The following is an 18389-nucleotide window of genomic DNA, read 5'->3' on the forward strand; positions in this document are numbered from 1 at the left end:
TTTAGTTGGTCAGGAACATTTTAAAGCACTCTGTGCTTTTGAATAAATCAAATGTGGGGATGGGAGGAGAACAGATTAATGGATATATGGTAAATTCTAAAATAATCCAGAATGGATAATGTAAAACCACTCAGCTTAGTTTGTGGACTGGTAGGGGTGGTAGCAATATAAGGGAGGGAACTGGCCCAGAAATGTGGTGAAGTCCAGCCTGGGACCCTATAACTGCATTTCCTCTAGAGGGCTTAATTCCAAATAGAAAGACACAGGATGAGAATGTATAATCAGTTTTATTTTCTTTTCTGTATCTGTCTCAAATGTTTCCCTTGATAGCATCAGGTTTTGCTGAGGACCTAAGAACCACTTTGGGAAGGCTGCTGGACTCAGGAAAGCGTTCAACTGTTTGCAGTGACCTGAAGGAAAAACCGGTTATGTCTAAGTAACTTCTGCCCACCACCTTCCTTCTCTCTTTTCTTCAGGGATCTCAGTTAAGTATGACCCTGTACTAGGCATATTGAGAGGGTAGGGGGCAGGAAGCAGGCTTCAGCTGACAGGATGCCTCAGTGTACAGGCATATACCCAAGACATAGTGGCAAGGACAAACTTTAAAATGGATATGAGCCAAGACTCATGCCACAAGGCTCCAGAAAGTGTTTGAAGGCTGGAAGGCACAGGTGGGATGGGTTGTGAGGCTTTACCACTAGGTAAGTGTAGGCAGAGTCTCACCTAACCCTCAAGCATTATTTAAGGTGGTATAACCACTCTCCAAAGGGTAGAGCAAATTCTCATAATGCCCGTAGAAAGAGATTTTGAGAGAGGACATTGGAGCTTCCTTCCCTTGTCCAGAAGAGTGTCGGCCTTTTGGAAGCTATTTCTCCCTTGGCTTTGACTTAGGACAACACTGATATGTGTCTGGTTCAAGCTTGCTGCTGCCACCATCTTACCCTAAGCAATAAATAGCATGGTGAAGCCTGCTCAGTGGGTACGTGAAGGGAGACTGAAGATGACAGCATTATTGGGGAAAGTGCACTCTGGAGAGAAGGGAGGGGGGAACCACATGAATGTGGTGAGGAAGATGATGGCTTCCCCAGCCCAACCTTTGTTCCCCACCCTAGGCAGTGTGTGAATCTCTTGGTGACCCTGTTTCAATTCTTCATTTGAGAGGACTCACGTTATTTATCCAAGAGATGTAAGCAGAGACCTGGGTGAAGACTGTGGGCTTCCTGGAGACATTACAGCCCTGACTGGACACAAAGCTGGTCACTCCATGGACAGCATACTGGCCATTCACCAAGCAGTGCAGAGGGCCCCCAGAATCACCCTGCAGGGAGGAGAAGCAGAGTCTGAAAAACTCCAGATCTTCTGATCTTTGGACCTTTGCTTTTGTTCTCTCTCGTGCCCCACCCACTCCATCTCTGCTTGTGAAATCCTATACAGTTTTAAAGTTCCAGTTCAAATCCCCACCTTCTTCATATTCTCACAATCAGGATGAATCTCTTCTTCCTTTCTAAACAACCACAGTACTTTCTTCCTCTTTTGCAGCACTTATGTTATGGCCTGCCTTGTATTATGGTTTCATAATTTGTTTCTACCTCGCGCGCACACTTATCTATGAGCTTCCTGAGACAGGATCTAGGTCTTATTGATATTTTTCCTTTCCAAATTGCTAACACAGAACTTTGAACATCCTAAGCTCAACTGCTTTTATTGACTTAAATTGAACCTGGGGTGGGGGAGGCGGGGTGTTCTAATAATTTCTTTATCCGCAGCATCTAGACCAGTGCATGTCAGAGCGTAGGTAGTCAAAACATGTTAAACTAAACTGGGGTGAAAAGGAGACAGAGTGATGTATTGGGTGATAGTTATGTGCTCAGGCTTAGAATTAGAGAAACCTGCGTTTATAGAATATGACTTTGGCCCTCTGCTTCTGCACAGCTCCCAGAATGCCAGCAGTAGGCCTATAATTATGAATATAAAATTGGAAGGTATTCCTATGGAGAATCTGACTAGCTCAAGAGGAAAGACCCGAAGATACTGACATCAGAGGTCCCCTAAGGAAATTACCTAGCCCAATCACCTGACAGAGAAGTCCCACTACGGATGAACCCCATCTAAGACTCTGAGCAACCAAACAGTTTTTTACCTTGCCACTCTGAAATAAGAGTAGCTGGTCAAAGATCACCGAACATTGGAAGAAAGCCTTCAATATAAAATAAAGATCAAAAGAAAGAGACAAAGAAAAAATGAAGACTAGGCAGGTAGAAGAATACTAGCAATAAGACTACAATTAATATTGCATCCATGATACAAGAACAGCATGCTATTGAACAGAACACTCAGAGAACAAAAAAAAGTTTGGAAATTTTAAATATGATAACAGAAATGAAACATTGGGAGGGTTGAAAGACAAAGTAGAACAAGCAAACAAAATATAGGGAAAATAAGAGGAGATAAACAGGAATAATAGAAAACGGAAAATGAAAGGGAGGAAATCATCAACCAAAAATTAAATAACATTTTCAGAACCAAAGACCTGGAGTTTACAGATTGAAAAAGCCACAAAGTGTCCCTCACAGTGAATGCAAATAGACTCATACCGAGACAGGAAACACTACGGTCAAGAAAAGATAAAACAGGTCACTTTGTAAACCCTGGTGGCGTAGTGGTTAAGAGCTACATTTTGGTCAGCAGTTCGAATCCACCAGGCACTCCCTGGAAACCCTATAGGGCAGTTCTACTCTGTCCTATAGGGTCACTATAAGTCGGAATCGACTCGATGGCTACAGGTTTTGGATAATTAGGATGAGGATGGGAAAGTGTGTGTGTGTGTGTGTAAAAAGGAGAGAGATCCATATTTCCTATAATGGCCTGAAATGAAAAATCAAGTAGCAGTATAAGAATATATTTTTTAGAGAGATATGGAGGTAAACACCAAAAGAATCAGCTGAAAGCGTAGGAAGCAGTTGCCTCTGGGGAGGGGTAATTAGTGGGGTGGAGGAAACAAAAAGACTGTTCTTTTCCATTATTAAACCTCAGAGTTTAATTTACCAATTTAAGTAATTTAATATGTATAGATTTGATAAAAATAAAAAAGAACTAGGGGAAAGGACTAAAAATTCAAATTGGTGATAGTTCTTTTAAAAAGGAACTAGCAGTACCCTACCCAACTACTTCTCAGGAAAAGACGTTTTCTTCAGATTATGGTATACTCAAAACAAAACAAACTAAATCTTTTCCACTCAAATTCTAATTGGGATTCAGAGTATATCTGGACTAGAGGATAACCTACAGACTGGGAAAAAATTTTTGGCCATGACAAATCCGATCAGCGTTTAATCTCTAAAATCTACAAGATACTGCAAAACCTCAACAACAAAAAGACAAATAACCCAATTAAAAAATGGGCAAAGGATATGAACAAGCATTTCACCAAAGAAGATATTCAGGTGGCTACCAGATACATGAGGAAATGCTCATGATCATTAGCCATTAGAGAAGTGCAAATTAAAACCACAATGAGATACCATCTCACCCCAACAAGGCTAGCATTCATCCAAAAAACACAAAATAATAAATGTTAGAGAGGATGTGGAGAGACTGGAACACTCATACACTGCTGGTGGGAGTGTAAAATCGTCCAACCACTTTGGAAATCGATTTGGCACTTCCTTAAAAAGCTAGAAATAGAAGTACCATATGATACAGCAATCCCATTCCTTGGAATATATCCTACAGAAATAAGAGCCGTCACACAAATTGATATATGCACACCTGTGTTCATTGCAGCACTGTTCACAATAGCAAAAAGATAGAAACAACCTAGGTGCCCATCAACAGACGAATGGTATGTTCACACAATGAAATACTATGCAACGATAAAGAACAGCGATGCATCTGCGAAACATAACATGGATGAATCTGGAAGGCAGTTTAAACACAGAAGAAAACATTCTTTGATGGTTATGAGGGTGGGGATGGAGGGAGAGGGTTATTCACTAACTACATAGTAGATAAGAATTATCTTAGGTGAAAGGAAGGACAACACGCACTACAGGGGAAGTCAGCACAACTGGACTAAACCAAAAACTAAGAAGTTTCCTGAATACAACCAAATACTTCGAGGGATAGAGTAGCAAGGGTGGGGGTCTGGGGACCATGGTTTCAGGAGACATCTAGGTCAATTGGCATAAAGTTTATTAAGAAAATGTTCTGCATCTCACTTTGGTGAGTGGCCTCTGGGGTCTTAAAAGCTATCAAGCGGCCATCTGAGATACATCAGTTGGTCCCAACCCACTTGGAGCAAAGGAGAATAAAGAACACCAAAAACCCAAGGAAAATATTAGTCTAAGAGACAGAAATCAGAGACTCCATCAGCCTGAGACCAGAAGAACTAGATGGTGCCTGGCTACCACCAATGACCGCCCTGACAGGGAATACAACAGAGAGTCCCTGATGGACCAGGAGAAAAACAGGGTGCAGAACTCAAATTCTAGTAAAAAGACCAGACTTAATGGTCTGACTGAGACTGGAGGCACCCCAGAAGACATGGCCCCCAGACTGTGCGTTAGCTCAGAACTGATACCATTCCCAAAGTCAACTCTTCAGACAAAGATTAGACTGGACTATGGGATGTAAAATGATACTCAGGAAGAGTGTGCTTCTTAGTTCAAGTAGATACACGAGACTAAATGGGCATCTCCTGTCTGGAGGCAAGATGAGAAGGCAAAAAGGGACAGGAGCTGGTTGAATGGATGCGGAAGATCCAGGGTGGAAAGGAGGAGTGTGCTGTCACATTGTGGGGAGAGCAGCTAGGGTCACATAGCAATATGTGTATAAGTCTTTGTGTAAGAAACTGACTTGAACTATAAACTTTCCCTTAAAGCACAATAAAAATAAAAGATTACTTAAAAAAATATGAAAACAAACAAAAAATGTAAAAACCATTCTTATGTTGTAGGCCATACAAAGACAAATAGCTAGCTAGATTTGACCTATGGGCCTCTGACCTCTGCTCTAGCTATAAAAACCAAACCAAACCAAACCCATTGCTGTTGAGTCAATTATGACTCATAGAGACCCTATAGGAATGCTATATTATTCTCTACATCTTCTGGGTTGTTTCTTGGCCCCATGCCTTTGTTCATGCTGTTCTTGCTCTCTGTCTTTTTCCCTTTTCCTGGCTTATTCCTATTTAACTTTCACGACTCACTACAGACATCCATTTCTCCACCAAGGCAAGTCTTTTCAGATCCCAACAGGTAGAGGTAAGTACCTGTCCTTTGGGTTCCCATATCTCCCTATGCATATCTTTATTATTATAACACTTAACCGCATTGTATTACAACATTCTGTTATGTGCCTGCCCCTCGCATTCCCCCACTAGTCACCGTCTTTGATTCATCTTTACATCCCTAGCGCTTAGCACAGTGCCTGGCAAACAGAAGGTGCTCAGTGGATATTTGTTGATCTGCATTAAGTAATCTGTAAGATGGTGTACTGCAGACTGAACTTGTCTAAACAGAGGAGGATTCTCTCTATTATATATAAACTATTATAAAACAATAATGGGCACCTTCTTTACCATACTCACCTGTATATACTGTCATAAATGCTACTGGGGCAAAGGGGTGGTGGTGGTGGAGCTACAAGAAAAGTTGTGGATTGACAGGAAGGGGGACTACCTCATTCACAATTATAACCACCCCACCAGGTCCCAGCCCTGTCACTGCCATACACCAATACACACATGTTGGGCAACATTCAAGCTTTTGAAGTGGGGGCAATTGAGCAAGATTAATTTTAACTATGTCCTTTCAGCTGTGAGATTCTGTGATTATAGTTAGAAGCACAGAATCAGTCACATGCCAGAGTAGAAAGCTGAATCTGTGCATGGGGGTGTGAGTGGGTGGGGACTAGGAAGGTGAGGAAAGGATAGGGGGTGGGAGACAGAAAGGAGGCTGGAGCGGAATTTCTGACACCTCCTATGTATGTTTACCTGGCATCCAGAGCGAACTCCATCTCCACCAGCACACACCATGGTGTTCTTCACGGTGGAGCCCCAGTAGGAAGAGCTGGAGCAGGTGGCGTAGTCCACGGTGGGCCGGTAAGCCTCTTGCAGGGTCTGGGCCAGCTGCCCGTTGGCTACAAAGGGCACACAGCATGGGAGGGTCAGCCCCAGATGCTGTCCAGGGGGAAAACCCTCCACATTCCGCCAAACCTTCTCAATCTCTGGTGAAAGCGGAACTTGGGGCAATTGCCTTCTCTCTGCCCACGGCATTGTCATGGATCCTCTTCCTCCCTTCTCTCTTTATATGGCAGCTATGGGTCCCTTCCTCCAGGGAGTCATCCTTGATCATTCTCTCCAAGTTCCAAACCACCAATCCTACTCCTGCCCTTTTTTCACTCTTGGATAACTTAGCTAGGGATTCAGAGGGTCTTATTGGTTGACAGCTTATCTATCCTGCTTCATCCTTACACTGTAGGCCCCTGAGGCAGAACTAGAACTGTACACTCTTGTTTCCATTTCTTAGCAGCTTTCCCTTATCTAGCTCTTTTAACTTTTCAAAGCCTTTGCACATATATTATTTCTTTTGATCCTTACAACAACCCTTTTATATTATAGATCAGGAAATTGAAGCACAATGACATTAAATGAACTGAGAGCATAGCTGGATTAGAAGCATGTCTCTCTCAGTTCCAGGTTTTCCCAGTAGACAGGCTGCTCAAAGCAGGGCCCCTGCCAACCCCCCCACCCCCCCGCCGCCTCCTTTAGAAACTCAAATACTGCCTGGTGGCTGATGGACTTCTGTGTCAGGCTTAATGTCTGTCTTTCTAAACTTTCCCTGCTCATAGCCCTCCCACTTTTCCATGCCATCTGAATGACATTCCCTACCAGAAATCTTCCCATGATGACCAGAAGAGGGTTGAGGCCACCTCTGCCTCTCGCTTATCTGGATCTACAGCTACCCCTGTTCTTCCCTCCAATTCATAGCCCAGTGCAAGTCTATGGAGGTAGCATGGTGGTGTAATGACCACCAAGTGGGCATCAGGATGTCTAGGTTCTGGCCTCAGCTTTGCACTAACCAGCCATGAGATCTTGTACAAGGTCCTTAATTTTTCCTCATGTATCAAGAGGCTGGTACAGAATGAGGAGCCCTGGTGGCTCAGTTATTAAGCACTGAGCTGCTAACCAAAAGGTCAGTAGTTTGAACCTACCAGCTGCTCTGCAGAGGAAAGATGTGGCTGACTGCTTCTGTAAATATTACAACCTTGGAAAACCTATGGGGCAGTTTTCCTCTGTCCTGTAAGGTTGCTATGAGTTAGAATTGACTTGACAGCAACAGGTTTGGTTTGGTACAGAATACTTTCTGAAGTAAGACTTTTTTAGTTTTAATAATCTATGAATCTTTGACTTGACAATTCAATATTCCATTCTTAACTCCATTTAATTTACAAGTTATTTTCTCTGTGGTTCCTTTGGCTCTTGGCCTCTATGAACACACCTAGGATCACAGAAAAATGTGCCCCACAAGTTGAGTACCGAAGATGGTACCAATGTAGGTGACTTACTCTTGGTTCTGCCCCAGCCTGTAATATAGCAAGGAGTGTTGTTAGCCAGGATGGTTCCTTGCTGGGGCAGAACACCAAGCTGGACATAGCTGTTGAGAGAAACGTTTTGGGCCAGCTGCATCAGGGCGATGTCATAGCTGCAGGAGAAAAGGAGACTGGGGTCAGATCTTCCCTGTGGTCAAGACTCTGCCCTCTCTAAGCCTCTATGTCCCCATGGAATTGGGAACCAAGACTTCGAAGAATGAGGGTGGTAACTTTCTAAGCCTCAGACTTGAGGAATTAAGTCATTTGGGTTGTAGGACACTATGTGTTTAATAGCAACACCTGCTGGTGGGACCTTGGTATTGCAGCTTAACTGTCATTGCTGGCAACCCAGGGGAGTGGAGTTTAAATCTTCCAGCTGTGAATGGGGAGTTAGGAAGGAACAGAGTGGAGTGATTTGGTGGCAGAGAAGAGTTCTCAAAGAAGACAGATGTATGCAGGCTCTGAAAGCTCTGCAGAAATATCACAATTACTTAAACCCATCCCCACCACCCATTCCCCAGCCCCACACTCAACAGAATTGACCATCATTTTAATTACTTCCTCTCCAAAAGTTTACAGCTCAGTCTTGCAAGAGGTTTCCCATGCTAAGATCCACTTTAAGAAATTTACGTTTTCTGATGGAGTCTATTTCATAAAGTGAATAATAAACAACAATAGAAAACAAATAATAAAAACAGAAATGTTAACTCTAAGAGAAGAAACTTTAGGTGAGCCAATCATGCAACCCCGCCTAGATCAAGCAAATCCCAGACACCTCAAAAAATTCTCAAGCTCTCTAAAATCTAAATTCTCAAAACTTTCCTGGATGAATGTGCCAGCTCATTGCCCGCCTCTAAGACATGCACTCTCTCCCAGGTTCAACTGGGCCCCTCTGCCAAAGGCCAAACCAAGAGCCACAGACTTGGTCTCAGGCAATGCAATCCCTCTAGTCCTCTCGGAAAACATGTGAAGGAAGCCACAACCCCCATGGCTGATCAGTCAGTCCGCCACCTCCCAGCCCAGGGCCAGCACAGCCTTGCTCCTACCCAGCAGCCGCATTATTTTTGTTCTACTTTGAATGCACCACGATCCTCTGCACACTCATGTACTGCTCAGTGCCATCGTTCTGGCTTAGGTTGTGTTCTCCGACCACCACACGGAAGGTCAGTTGGCTGGAGTGAGAAAAGGAAGCCCTGAGTGATTAAGGGGCCTCAACCCTCCCTTTCCCCCCTTAGAGAAAAGTTGGAAAGCCATCTTACATCTTATCTTTAGGGCAGGAACGCATCTATACGGCCCAGGCAGAGGAGGGGGTGTAAGACCTTCAGAGATGAGAAAGTAACAGTCTCTCTTATTCCCTAACAGGGCTTTGAACTGGTTTGTTCTGGTTCGGTTAGGGACCAATTCTGAGACCCACTAGTAGAGCAGTGGTTCTCAAAATTCGTTATACCTAAGAATCACCTGGGGATCTTGTTAAAATGTAGATTCTGATTCAGTAGATCTGGGGTGGAAAGGAAAATTCTCAGCAGGGGTTTGAACCGGAACAAACCAGTCTGAAGCCCTGTTCCTGAATTCATTACTTTGTGGGAGAGGCAAAAACGCCCGTCAACTTCATTTTCCCAGTTTATTAGGCTAAACATCATAGGCTGAGTATCTCAACCTGAGAGAGGTATGGTGAGCATAAGTGAAATAATGGCTCTCAGCCTGCAGAAGGATTTTGAGGGAAATATAAACTTCTAGAAGGAGCCCTGTTGGCACAGTGGTTAAAGCGCTCGGCTGCTAACTGAAAGATTGGCAGTTCAAACCCACCAGCTGCTCTCCAGGAGAAAGATGTGGCGGTCTGCTTCTGCAAAGATGCCTTGTAAGGCAGTTCTACTCTGTCCTATAGGGTCATTGTGAGTTGGAATCGACTCAACGGCAGTGGAGGTATAAACTTCTAGACCAGTAGTTTTTAAAGCATGGTCCCTGAACCAGCAGCAGCAGCATCACCTGGGAACTTGTTAGAAATGTAAAATTCCAGGCTTCACCCCAGACCTACCAAATCAGAAACTCTGCTGGGTAGGCCCAGCAATCTGTGCCCTCCAGGTAATTCTGATGCATGCTCAAATTTGAGAACCACTGCTGAAGACAAATATGAAAAAAAATAGTTACCAGCCATACACTGAATAGGCACTCAAATATTTAGTCACTTAATTCTCATAACAACTCTACAAAGTAGGTATTGTTACCCCATTTTAAAGATAAGAGAATGGGGGCATAGAGGAGATAAATCACCCGAAGTTACATAGCTAGGATGTGGAACGGGATTTGAACCAAAGCCCACCTGACTCCAAAACTGGTACTTTTCATTATACTGTACTATCTTCCCATAGGCCTCCAAACATGAATGGGCTGAGCAACAGCCTACTGCCCACCCCTAAGTCTTGCCCAGAGAGGCCAACGGTACATATTTCCCCAGAAGGGCTGGGCACACAGACTCTTCCTTTTTCAGGGGCTCAGTAAAGCTGGTCTTTGTTTTTCTCACTTGCTCACACAGTGAGCAGCTATCATCACCCAGTTCTGTCTAATGAGGGTCCCTCCACAGGTGTGATACCAGGAACCTCCAGACAGGTACTGAAGGGAAATCTAGATCAGGAGGGAAGAAGAGAGATAGGTTGGTGTTTTTCAAAAGGCTTTGCCCCAAACTACATTTTACCTCCTTACATTCCTGTCATCTCTCAAAACATTCTCCAACTTTATGGGCTAGGGATGGCAAACAGGCTTCATTTGACCTGCCAATTGCTTGGTTGGTTGGTACCGGCTGACTGGAGTATGGTGTTGAAAAGGGGTGTGTAGTTGCCTCAGCAGGTCAGCAGGAAAGAGTGCTCCATTGTTTGATGATGTGTGCTGTGTACATGGACTGGGGGAGTGAAGACATACACATACCATGTGTTTGGCATCCCTGCTCTAGGTTTTTGCAATAGGCCTAGAACACACATCCTTCTACCTTCATTCCCTCTGGAATGGTGGAGCTAATGAATTACTCTATCACCTAAGCCCCACAAGCTGAGGTCTTCAGAGCTCCCTCTCCAATGTTATCAAGACATTCTGTCCCCCTATTTCAGTACTTAGAAACACCTTTGGAATGTTCAGTTGATCAGCTCACGTCTCCTGCTTCACACCACATGTTACGCAATAGCTCTGCTCCTGAAAATTGGGCCTCAAACTTTTGTAAATTAAATCTAGTTCTAATTGTAGTAGTTCCTCTCAAAGTGTGGCCATTTACCAGTTACACTGACAGTTTTATACATTTATATTTGCTTAAATCAGGGCCCAGCTGCTCTGTTATGAAAGTGAAACCTCTTTAAACAGCCAAATAAACCACATGCTCTACTTGGGAGGTGGCGGGGTGGGGGTGCACGCACATGTGTGACACACTGTATGGAGTGGTGTGTGGTGTGTCGTTGTATGTGGAATCTGAGTTACAGGTCCGGCACACAGTTATGTGAGTGTGGCACAAGTGGTGTCGCTGGGGGTATAACTGTGGTCTGTGTTTGGGTGTGTGCCTGGTAGAGTGAGTGTGGTGAGGTTTAAACTCCCTTCTCTTAGCGTTCTGCATTTAGAGACTACCTAGGCCTGGTCCCATCTGTCTTTATATCTAGAATCCGGGCAGTTGGAGAGCTGCCTGTTCATAAGGCCATACATGAACACACATAACACTGTATGTCCGTGCACAAGCAACTCTTATTTTGGTGGAAGTCTGGGGCTGTGAGGGAACACCTACCTGAGAGGGCCAGGAATTCCTCTGGGCCTCAGTCCCTCCAACTACCCGGATGTTGATTTCCGGAAAGTCCTGGGTGCTGTGTCCTTTGTGGGCAGAGGAAAAGTAAGTGATGATTAAGCATGGAGTGAGCTCAGGGTGGGGTCGGGGAGTAGGAGTTGTGCTTTGAGGAATGTTAGCCTTATCTGCAAATTCACAGCTCCTCTCTAACAAATGAGGGGCCCAGCTGTGCATTCCCTGAGCCTCTTTTGAAAGCAGGGGAGTCTGTGTCTTCTCCTTCTTCCAGGTGTCCCCAGAACTCTGGCATACTATGAAGGACCTGTCTCGCACACCAGGCTAGGACCCCAGAGGCTTCAGCCAGTCTAGGGCTGCTTGTGTTATCAGCCTTGCTCACCCCTTGATCTGAGGACTCCCACCCCCCTGCTTTGGCAGGATTCCCCAAGGAGCAGGGACAGCAGTGCACATCCCAGCCAGGCATGAGGATGTCTTCCTGTCAATGGTGGTGGTGGGGAAGCCCAGGCCCCCAGAAGAGGCTTTTCTTTGCTTCGGGGGTCAGGGACCTGCCACCTGGGGGAGCTGTGTGGCCCTGACCTCTTCTATTATGGACTCCAGGAGAGTAAAGTTTTTGCTAGACTCACAGGCAGACTGTTCCACCCCTTCCTGGGATAAGGAGCAGGCCTGAGCTTGGGGACAGCTTTCTGACCTTCCTGTTCAAATCCCCCTCCCTATAGAACTTGGGCCAGATGACCCACTTACCATAAAGGACCAAGGTGGCGAACACCAGGAAGCACAGCATGTTGCCAAGTTCACTACCCCCTTGCGTGCACCAAGCCCTGTTTATATTCCTCTTATCAGCAGCTTTGCTGACCTTCCTCCTGCCAGCTGGCAGGGCTTCAAGTGGAAGGCAGGGAAAATCACAGGTGACATGGAAATACACATGAAAAGATTTCTTTTCAAGTAAACTCATTTATCTGTTGTTCAAAAACAGAACAAGGTGGATGCAAGGGTAGGATATAAGACGGAAGCATGGTTAGTAAGAGGAAGCCAAGCCAAGAGGAAGTCAGCAACATCTCCCTGTCCAACATCTCCCTGCTCCCAGGATGTAGAAATAGGTGTAAATGCAGGGAGATAAAAGCAGAGTAGATGCAGTGGAGAGAATTCTGGTGAGGGAGGGTACTGAGAGACAGGCTTGGGGAGACTCAGATGGGGAACCAAAGAGAAAGAGCTTCCCAGAGAAGGAGAATGTGGGGGTGGATCAGAGGAGGCAACCCATAGAACAGGGAAGTACTCTGAGGTCTGTGAGGGTGGAGAGCAGAGTTAGCAGGACATGAGGAGCAGGCATGTCCTGCAGGAGATGAAAGGCAAGTAGAGGAGAAAGGAGGGAGGCAGTGTGCTAAGAACACTGAGGTGGGTGGAGTGTTTTGGGTTGGGCATAAAATGCTCAGACATTGTAGGCCCTAGAGCAGAGGACTGTGGATGTAGCAGTGATGGTGGCAAAGCATGGGATTTTGATTTAGACAGGAGGGAGCCAGGAAACCTAGAGGGAGGCAAGAAAATTACCTAAACCACCTAGTGCACCTGGGGACTTCTTTTGCTTAGACACTCTGGAATTCAAGCTCATGCCTGCAGGGGTAGGATAGGCCTGGGAAGGCAGTTCTAAGGAGTACTACAGACTGTCACCTTTTCAGGGCCCTTAAGCTGTGCAGGGGAGTTGCATTTTGCTGCTTAGGTGACTTCAGGGCTCCCTCTTGCCCAAACATGTAGACCTTGGGGAAGAGGGCTGAACTGGGTTAGGGAACCCAGGGCCTCTTTTATCATTTTCCTTCTACTTCCCGGCCTCCTCTGGAGGGAAAGGAGATAGCTCTAGCTACAGGATGAGGAGCCCAAGGGGAGGCTTTAACCAAAACCCGTTGCCGTGGAGTTGATTCTGACTCAGCGACCCTAGAGGACAGAGTAGAACTGCCCCATGGGGTTTCCCAGGGGCGCCCACTGAATTTGAACTGTTAACCTTTTGGTTAGCAGCCGAGCTCTTAACCACTGTGCCACCAGGGCTCCGAGAGGAGGCTCTAGGGCCTCCTAAAGGTTACCCCCGGAGTCCTGGTGGCATACTGGGTAACAGCTCGGCTGCTAATCAAAACGTCAGCAGTTCAAATCCACCAGCCTCTCCTTAGAAACCCTATGGGGCAGTTTTACTGTGTCCTACAGAGTCGCTATGAGTTGGAACCAACTTGGCAGCATCTAACAACAACAACAACAACAAATGTTACCCCTCGGCAGCACATACTCCAAAGTGGTGAGCATCCAAGGACAGGACCAATGTCACATCCATCTCTGCACTGTAGATCTAGCTTGCTCAGGATCTAGCCCAGAGGCGTAATCTGTGTTTGCTTAAAAACCAAACTCTTCAAGCCTTCAGTGAAGGCCCTCACAACCTGGCCCTGATCTACAGAGCTAGCCTCATCTTCCATGCTTAGGGTCAGGCCCATTTTTATTTTCATTCTTAGGATTAGTCATGGGCAGTGGTCTGAGTTTAAATTCTAAAGCAGTGCATTCCTTCTAAGTAATTTCAATTCTAAGAATGCATCCTTTTGAAATACATACAACCACAAAAATAAATGTACAAGGATGTGGGTTATAGTATAGTTTATCATAATACAAAACTGGAAAATAAAAGCAAAGTATTCATCAATAGGAGAAGGTTAAACAAACTTTGGTTTAACCATATTGTGGAATACTATGTAGCTTTTAAAAAGAATGAGTTAGACTTAAATGGACTGACATGAAAAAATGTCCTTGATATATTAAGGGACGAAAGCAAGTTGCAAATAATGTGGTCTCTGTGTGTGGGCATGTATATAGTCATAGAAAAGGGTCTAGAAGGATCTATAAGAAGCTATTAAGAGGGAATAGATAGGTATGAGGGGGCACGAGGATGAATTTCACTTTTTTACCTCGTATTTTTCTGTATTTGACTCCTCTACAGTATGACTTCTGTAATTAAAAATAAATTCTGGGACATTTAACTGTCTTTGGCAATGGCCCCATACCTTTCAAGTGGGAAACTGATCTCTAGAGAAAAGCAGTCCTTCAATGTTCAGTCCTTGCTAGTGTGAGAGGCTTCTGGAGCCAGGAGGCAGGAGCCCATGGCTAGCAGCAAGGTTTTGAGACGTGGGGGGCCCTAGTTAGCTCTGAGAATGGGGAGAGGAGTGGGTTTTAGGAAGAGTGCAGTTACTGAGTTAGTGCAAGGCTAGCCCTGGCTAAGGAGCAGATCATGAAGCTGGTTTCTTGAGCCTTCCCACCGTACCATCAGTGCCCTCTCCATCATCTTGACCACTTCCTTTTCCTAGTCTTCTCCTCAATCTCAAGCTTTAGTCTACTTTCTAGGCGTGGCATGTGGTCTTTCCTCCCTCCTGCTAGTTTCTCACCCCCTGAGAGTTACTCTTAGCCGGCTGCTCCTGGGAGAGGCTATATTATTTTTGGGCAGGAGTGAGGAACCTTGGCTTCACAACAGCGCACCTTGGTTGGGCATATATCATGATAAGATTGGGCTGGGGAGATGTTGGGTGATGCTATAGACAATATGAAGGATAATGGAATAAATGGCAAATTATCAATGCCTGCTAAATGTTTGAGTGGTTAATGCAACAGAGAGCACGGCTAGGATTAGGGTTAGGAACTAGGGCTCCCTATGGGTTACCTGACTTCTTAGCACAGCATTCAAAGTCTTTCTCAAATGAGCCCCAACCCACTCTTCCACAAGACTGACTTACCCAGCAGGCACAGTGCCTAGGCCCCACAGTACTTTTAGGGTCCCATGAAAATGTTTTAATTTCTTTAAAAATTATTAGTGGAGGGGAACAAATATAATCCAGCCTAGATTATATTTGTCTTTATGCTAACGCAGTTGTAAAATGTAATTTGATTTTTTTTTAATGGAGCAAGTGTCCTGTGAAGGCAAAAGTGTTTAGGGCCCATGAAAGTCATAATGCAGCCCTGCTCTTCTTGCTTCTGTACCCGCCACTCCCTCACCCTGATGACCTTTTGATTTTCCAGACTGACTTGTACCTTTTGCCTCTATGGCTTTGCTGATGCTAATCTTTGTTTATTGAGATTTTTCCCATCTGAGGACTCATCCTTTGAGGTCTTAGGTCAGATGTCAGTGTCTTTGTGAGGCCTTCAGTGATTCCCCTAAGAGAAAGGAGCTGTTCCTTTTAACTTACCTAGCATACCTTTGACCATCTCCAGGATTGTCATTTGTTTACATCTTGTTTCCCCAGCTAGAGGTGAGGTCCATGTGGGAAGGGCCCCATCTTACACCTCCCCATACCCATGTCTACACAGTGCTCAACATATAATATGTAGGCTAGATTTGGGGCCAAAGGATGTTCGGCGACAAGAGACAGTGACTGTGACAGAACCTTCCAGAGCTGAATCAACACAGGGGAGGAGGAACTCAACACAAACGTACTTTACTAATGTCATAAAACCTTTATTTCCCGCTGAGATCCCATGTCTAGTTTTCTCTTCCAGGGAAGAACTGTTCTTTCTCCACCGCAGGTCACATGCTGGCCATGCTCTTCTCTCCCTTTGGCTGGGATACACCAGAATGTCTCCTCTATAGGGTCCCGACAGCTCTCAGGGCCCCAGAAGGCCTTCCTCTGTGGTGCGTGGTAACAGAAGGCAGCCGTTGTCTGATGGCACCCTCACGTGGCAATGCTCAAGATGACAGTCTGCCACTGAGTCAAAAGAAACCCTCCTGTATGGAATCTCAGCCCTGTCTAGGCAGCTGGGCTTTCTACTTCAGGCAAAGAAGCCATGTGCAGTGGGGCCCAGATGTGGTCACTGTGGGTTCCAACTTGCTTGGAGAAGAGCTGGCATGCATGTCAGGTCTGTTCCATGTGGGGACTTCATGTGAGTTCACCCAGTCATGCTTGACTCAGCACACTGTCCCTGCTTCCTCAGACTTCCCAGGGCTCTCATTAGTCTGCCTGTTCAGGAGGCCTGGGTTTTAGCTTCAGATCTGCCAATACTTTGCTGTGTGGCCTTGGACAAATTATTTCACCTCTCTGGCTCCGGTTTCATAACATGAAAATTATAAAGTTGGACTAAAACAACGGTTTTCAAATTGTGCCCTACAGACCCTTGGAAGTTCAGGGGCTGGTAGGCATTGAACTTCCCTCCCACTCAATTTCACCCATAGCTATTTTGCCTTTTATCTACTTTATATAGAGTTTTGAAAAAAGGGTTGTGGGACTTAAACTTAACAATTACTGGCTCCATGAGCTTTCTTTCAACACCAACATCCCAAGATTCCCAAATGAGGTCTCTCCCAGCGTGGCTACCTGTCTCCATTGTTCTAGGCTTTATGAAGGCCAGCCAGCTGGAAACAATTAGAAGTAGAGGGAAGAGGGACCAGGAAGACTGACTGCTAGTTATCTAGTGTTCTTGTGGTATGGTGGAAGGAACCCTGGTTCCAAGTTGAAGATCAAGCCTCAATCTCGGATCCACCATCCACTAGCTGTGGGACCGTGGGCAAGCCCCTTTAAGCTCTCTGCCTTAGCTTTCTTATCTGTAAAATGGGCAAGGTGATTCTTAGCCTGGCTTTCTCAAAGGATTATTGTGCAGATGAAGTAAGATAATGGACATTGCTCAGGGTGCTTTCTGTAAATCATAAACTGTTCTACAAACTTTGAGTAAGACCTCCAATCCCTCTGTTAAAAAACCAAACCAAACCAAACCTGTTGCTATCGAGCCGATTCCAACTCATAGCGACCCTATAGGATAGAGTAGAACTGTCCCATAGGGTTGGCTGATGGATTCGAACTGCAGACCTTTTGGTTAGCAGCCAACACTTAACCACTGTGCCACCAGGACTCCAAAAATCCCTCTGTTAGGACACATTATTCATTAGATTCTGTGGGTGCTCTGGGAGACCAGGGATTCGGCACAAGGCTGCTGCAGAGGTAATTTTCTTGAGTTCAGCATTGTTGTCCTGAGCCCTGCCCTAGCTGCCTTGTCTGCTTTGGAAGCCTCTGTTTCTAGGACAGAAGGAAAGTCCTAGACCAAATCCTTCCATCAATGTGGGAGAAAAAAAATGGGCCCAGTGTTTTTGCAAGGAGTAGAAAGTTCCTGCCTTGACATTCATTGGGTTTAGAAATCCATCTTTAAGGCCTACAAAGGCACTGATGATCAGGTTCCCAGACACCAGCAATCCTGTTTCCTGAGAGGCTGTAGAGGCTCCTACTGGGGGTGATCCGGGGGCCTAGATGAAGAGCCAGTGCTGGTGGGGATCACTGGGATTGCAGCGGGCCATGGCTGGCTGCTTATCCTTGGATGTCAGGCAGGTACCAGATCCTGAGTTTCTGATGAGCTGATCCTACAAAAAGACACAGCAAAGGGTCAACCTGGGCCACTGGACCTCTGATACCACTGCTGGTGGGTGGCAAGATGGAGGGCAATAGATAAAGGCAAAGGAAACCCAACAAGGCACAAAGAGGAGGCTTTCAAAGTCCTTTCCTCAGCAGGCACTCTGATGGGATGCATTCCCAAACCCCCACCTGTCATCAGTACCAATTCCCCACCCTCAGCTTTAACCTAAGTGGCTGGCACAGAGGAAGGCAGGAAGGTGAGATAACTGAAAAATGAAAAAGCAAACAAAAAAACCCAACTAATAACTGGAAAATGCTTTCAGCACCCCCTGCCCCCTGCAATGACCAGACTCAAAGACCTGGAGCCACTGTTGTCCCACCCCCGCCTCCCATTTTCTGCCTCTGATCATAATCTCCTCCTCACCCTGTATCCCCAAGGTTAGGCTCCTCTTTACCTAAGCCAGGAGCTGGAGATTGGGGTAGGGTCGGGTGTGGAGGCTCATGGGAGTGCTGGTTTGGGCCCAGTATTGTGGAAGTTATGTTGTATATCCTGAGGCCCTGTGGTGTAATAGGATGAGCTCATGCTTTCAAGGCAGACTCATCCAGGTCTGAATCTGAGGCCTGCTATTTACCAGTGATTGGTCTTGGGCCAGTCACAGATTTGCTGAGCTTCA

At 45.6% G+C, this 18389-nt stretch overlaps 2 protein-coding genes and 1 long non-coding RNA gene across 4 annotated transcripts in view; 1 reads left to right on the plus strand and 2 right to left on the minus strand.

Annotated features, from left to right (window-relative positions):
- Positions 1-307: 307 nt before the first annotated feature.
- On the minus strand, positions 308-12143 carry CELA1 (chymotrypsin like elastase 1). Its single transcript, XM_012559069.2, is given in 8 exon segments — positions 308-410; positions 1169-1318; positions 5993-6138; positions 7567-7703; positions 8637-8762; positions 10112-10212; positions 11351-11433; positions 12104-12143. Coding segments are annotated over 8 exon segments (801 nt in total). The 3' UTR covers positions 308-392.
- LOC111822771 (uncharacterized) lies at positions 377-6057 on the plus strand. Its single transcript, XR_002825878.1, has 3 exons — positions 377-484; positions 5212-5261; positions 6004-6057. It is a non-coding gene; the product is annotated as an uncharacterized LOC111822771 (long non-coding RNA).
- A 3677-nt stretch (positions 12144-15820) lies between the features above and the next one.
- The window catches only part of GALNT6 (polypeptide N-acetylgalactosaminyltransferase 6), a 61142-nt gene continuing 58573 nt past the window's right edge, over positions 15821-18389 (minus strand). For both annotated transcript variants that reach the window (XM_023742417.1, XM_004388343.3), the window contains one exon: positions 15821-17723. In XM_023742417.1, the coding sequence (XP_023598185.1) occupies positions 17610-17723 (114 nt within the window). In that variant the 3' untranslated portion in view covers positions 15821-17609. The remainder of the gene's footprint in view (positions 17724-18389) is intronic.

Source organism: Trichechus manatus, unplaced genomic scaffold, assembly GCF_000243295.1.
Source record: "Trichechus manatus latirostris isolate Lorelei unplaced genomic scaffold, TriManLat1.0 scaffold00209, whole genome shotgun sequence".
NCBI lineage: Eukaryota > Metazoa > Chordata > Mammalia > Sirenia > Trichechidae > Trichechus > Trichechus manatus.